We start from the raw sequence: 4,442 nt of genomic DNA, 5'->3' as shown, positions 1-4,442 counted from the left end.
TGTATTCTTAGTTTGTAGACTTGAATATCAGTTTGTACATGTTTTACTAAGTCTATAAAAACATTTCACAAAGTTTCAAAAGTTGGTTTATGTCAAAACATCAAAATTCAAGTATCTCATATTTTCATGTTTTGGACTAGTTTGTAAAATGATGATATTTTTCATTTGGGAGGTCCTTTCTGATAACCAGTCACTACACACTGCCACAAAATAGATATACGGGGACGGTTCTTTGGGGACGGTTTAAAACCGTCCCCTTTGCCTCCTAAGGGGACGGTTATGAGACGGTTCCAACCGTTATGATAGAGTCTAAGACAACGCTTTAAAATAAAATGTTGGGTTTAAATTAGGCTTGAAAAAAAAAGTGTACTGAGCTAACGAGACGGTTTTATTATGGGCCCAAACTTTAACCAAGAAAGCAATTCTTTTTTTCTTTCGTATAACCCCTCTTCACCCGATCAAAATAAAGAAATCCCCTCTTCTCCTTCAACCCCGACCCCAATCTCCTACCCCCTCGACGGAACCCTAACCCTAGATTGGATCCAAACCCAAACCTCCGCCCTAAACCACTCTTATCGAAACCTCCCCGCATCTTCTCGTGACCCCTATCTCTCTCTCTCGTGACCTTATCCGCTTCACAAACCCCCATGACCCCAAGACGACAAGACCCCATCCAGATCCCCAAATTTCACATCTCCCTCTCCCCCCTCCAAGACCCTCCCTCCTCCATCTCTCGAATCGTGGCCGCTGTAGCTCTCTTCCATCTCTGCTCCTCATTGGCAGAAGACAAGATAACCAAGCTCCCTCACAGTTGACAAGATGAAGCAGAGATCTATCTTCTACTACTTTGCTGAAGCTAAGGCCGACTCATCCTCAAATCCTCTTGTCTTGTGGTTGAATGGAGGTAAAAGATCCATCTTTATCACTTTTCTTCAAATGGGCTGGTTTTTGCCCTAACTTTGGTTTTTTTTGCTTGAATTTTGAAATGGGCCCGGTTGTTCTTCAGTTGGGGTTGGGGCATTTTCAGAGAATGGGTCTTTTAGACCCAGTGGGAAAATTCTAGTCAGAAATGAATTTAGTTGGAATAGAGGTATGTGTAATACTTTTGATTCTTAATTTTCTTATAAAAATATATCTTTTATAAGATTCTGTTTGTGATCCTACAGAAGCCAATATGTTGTATTTGGAGACACCAGCAGGAGTTGGGTTCTCTTACTCCTCTAATGACTCCTATTATGCTGGGGTTTATGATAAGATGACTGGTAAATTCTCAAAACTTAATGGAATTTAGTTATTTAGCATTGAATTTTAATACATTTTGAATTTCTGAAGAGTTTATTTGGTTTAATTTTTAAGGCAGGGACAATCTGGTCTTTGCTTGCCACTGGCTCAAGAAATTCCCTCAATATAAGTATAGGGATCTCTATATTTCTCGGGAAAGCTATGCAGGACAATACATCCCTCAGCTTGCTAATCTCATGGTTTAATTCAACAAGAGAGAAAAGATCTTCAATCTTAAAGGAATTGTTGTGAGTAATTTTGGATGTTGAGTATTTTCTCCATGGCAATTTAAATACCAAAAATGTCAGTTTCTTTTTGCTAAGAGTGTAGCAGACTCACTCTTTGAATTCAAATCTTTTGGTTTATTTTGTCAATTATAGTCAGAAAATTAGTGAATTCTTTTTAAATTTATAAATTTCACCAAAACTATTTAGCGTAATGACTAGTACATTCTTCAAAACTTGTTTCTCTTTTTAATTCCATTTAGACTTGTATAACTGGCTATTTCACTATTATGATTGTGGAAGTTGAAGTAACTTCAATAAAATAAAAAAATTCATTTTTTCCTAATTATTGAATTTATAGTCTTCCTTTTTTTTCCCTCCAGTGTACTTGAATGCAATTTCCTCAACTTGGAGATACCAACAATCTCAGTCGTAGGTTCCCTGGTTAAGTCTGGGATCCCAGTTTTGGTTTACAGGTAAAAATAGCAATGACAATGAAAAATTCTAATTTCAAACTTAATCTTCATAACCTAATTCTTTATGTGAATTTGGTTGTGTTTTAGTGGTGATCAAGACTCAGTGATACCTTTAACGGGCAGCAGAACACTGGTACAGAGACTAGCAAAGGAACTAGGAATGAGCACAACAGTTCCTTACAAAGTTTGGTTCGAGGGGAAACAGGTAACTAAATCAAAACCCAAGACTTTGTTACTTAATCATATCGATACTGAGTATAAAGAGGAAAGTGGGGGTTGAACAATGTAGTTGAGAGGATAAAGTTGTAATTTTACAGTAGAGATATTCTCTTTTTCTTTTCCCCCGAAAAAATTATAAACCATACCTTACCAACAATAAGATTAGAGCCCACATTATTAAGCATCCATGACATTGTGGTTTATGAAAGGCAAAAAGGAATTATAAGTTTTCCACAAAAAGAAAAGATAATAATTATATGTAAATATAAAAGGCCAAGGATTTAGCAACACCGAAGGAAAAAGATTCATCAACACCGAAGGACAAAAAAATCCTATTTTCATCTGCGAACAGCAGCTGAACTTTTTTCATCTATATTTGAAAAGAAACTCTTGGATGAATTCTGCTTTCTGACAGCGAAACTCTTAGATGGACTTTTTTCCCCTCTTTTCTTTTCTGTGATCGCTATATATTTTATTTTTAATTGATTTATAACAGAAACTATTCCTTGCATTGTACCTTTTCAAACCCTCATTCTTTCATCCATCAAGATGTCCCCCCAGCTCAATAGATACTGCTTTGCCTGCTCTTACTAGATAGAGTGAGTGACATCCAGGACAGGAAAAGGGGTCCTCCCTTCTGGAAAGGCGGGAAGCTGCTTGAATTCTTGCAAGAACCCAATGTCAGCGGAGATGCAAAGGATGCGGCAACAACTTGAATTCTTGTAGGCAGAGCTGCTTGCTCGCAGTGGAGGGGCTCCAACCAATGAAGTTCAAGTTTTGTATCAAAATTTTGCTACATGTCTCTGCTATTAGCTGTCTAGCCGCAGATTCTCCTTGATATAAGGATTGACTTCATATTATATTTTATTGTGTAGATCCTCAAAGACTAGCCGCAGATTCTCCTTGATATAAGGATTGACTTCATATTATATTTTATTGTGTAGATCCTCAAAGATAGAATTTCTTGGCTTGAAGCTACTAATGAAGATCTTTGTAGGGAACTTGACGAGTACCGCAGCCAAAGCACTATTACTGATCAATGTGAAATAGATGTCCAAGTTACTTTCTGAAACTTTTATGATTCTTCTAAACATATAACAACATTGTTTCTGCTATGATAATATTTAAGTAAGAAGAGTCACTATTGTGGTAAATCTTATTACTTGGCGTTTAATTCTTCAGAAAGGTCGAAGTTGGCTTCATGAAAGCTGAAGGCCTAAAGAGGAGCCTCCAGAGTATAGACAAATTTAATTATCCAATGACTGATAGCTTGAAATGTAGGTGTCTGCCTCAGCATGTGTCTATAGTATGTCTCAAATAATTAGGAATTATGATGGACCTTTATCCTTTTACCATTCGTGTCTCTTCTATTATACTTGTGCTTACTCTTAATTTCATTATATACCTAAATATGATCGTCGTGCAATTAGTTATGACTCTAAAGAGACACATACAGTCCATTTCATTCTACTTGTGCTTACTCATCTTTTTATCTTGATGTATGCAGGAAAACATCTGAAGATCCAAGCTTGTCACTCTTCCGGGGATTTATTTGTTGTGAAGATTTAGAACTTAATCATCTCAATAGAGACATTTTGACCTTTTGATTAAGTAGTGGCTCTTTGTTTTAATCATGGAGGATTTGTGATATGTGATTAATTTGGTTAGTTTGTGTGTAAAACTTGTGAAGAATTATCTCAATCCTATTGCTATAATATTGTTCTTCGTTCTAATGAATTGTTCATTATATTAAGGCTAAAGTTTGGTTAGTTTGTGTGTAAAACTTGGACTATTGTTTCTTTGTATGTGATGGACTGATGTGTGATATCTGGGTGATTTGTTTTGATCAGTAAAAAATGAAAACCGTCCCCTTTGTTATAAAAACTGTCCCCATAGATCACAAACAAAACCCTTCCCATAGATAATATAACCGTCCTCTTAGGTCAAGCTTGAAACCGTCCCCCTTGGTATAAAAACCGTCCCCATAGATAACAAAAAAACTGTTCCCATAGACAATATAACCGTCATCTTAGGTCAAGCTCAAAACCGTCCCTATAGATAAACCGTCCCCTAATGTTACAAACGGGGACAATTCAAGAACCGCGCTACTTGAATCATGAACTGTCACGTTAGACCAAGCACTACGGCGGCAAAGGTATCGGATGAGTAACTATTCCCTTAGGCCTATGGGGACGGTTATGTTGTCTAATGGGACGGTTATAAACCGTCCCCATAGACCCAT

The 4,442-nt window shown here is 36.9% G+C and overlaps 1 protein-coding gene across 1 annotated transcript; it reads left to right on the top strand.

Annotated features, from left to right (window-relative positions):
- LOC109823199 (serine carboxypeptidase-like 45) lies at positions 497 to 1,487 on the top strand. The gene is made up of 4 exons (XM_020389486.1): positions 497 to 904; positions 1,007 to 1,090; positions 1,167 to 1,262; positions 1,357 to 1,487. Exons 1-4 carry the CDS (start codon positions 820 to 822, stop codon positions 1,485 to 1,487), a joined length of 396 nt encoding a protein of 131 aa, XP_020245075.1. The 5' UTR covers positions 497 to 819.

This window comes from Asparagus officinalis, chromosome 9 (genome assembly GCF_001876935.1).
Source record: "Asparagus officinalis chromosome 9, Aspof.V1, whole genome shotgun sequence".
Taxonomy (NCBI): domain Eukaryota; kingdom Viridiplantae; phylum Streptophyta; class Magnoliopsida; order Asparagales; family Asparagaceae; genus Asparagus; species Asparagus officinalis.
The sequence above is the reverse complement of the archived record's forward strand: the minus strand, read 5'-3'. Positions and strand labels throughout refer to the sequence as shown.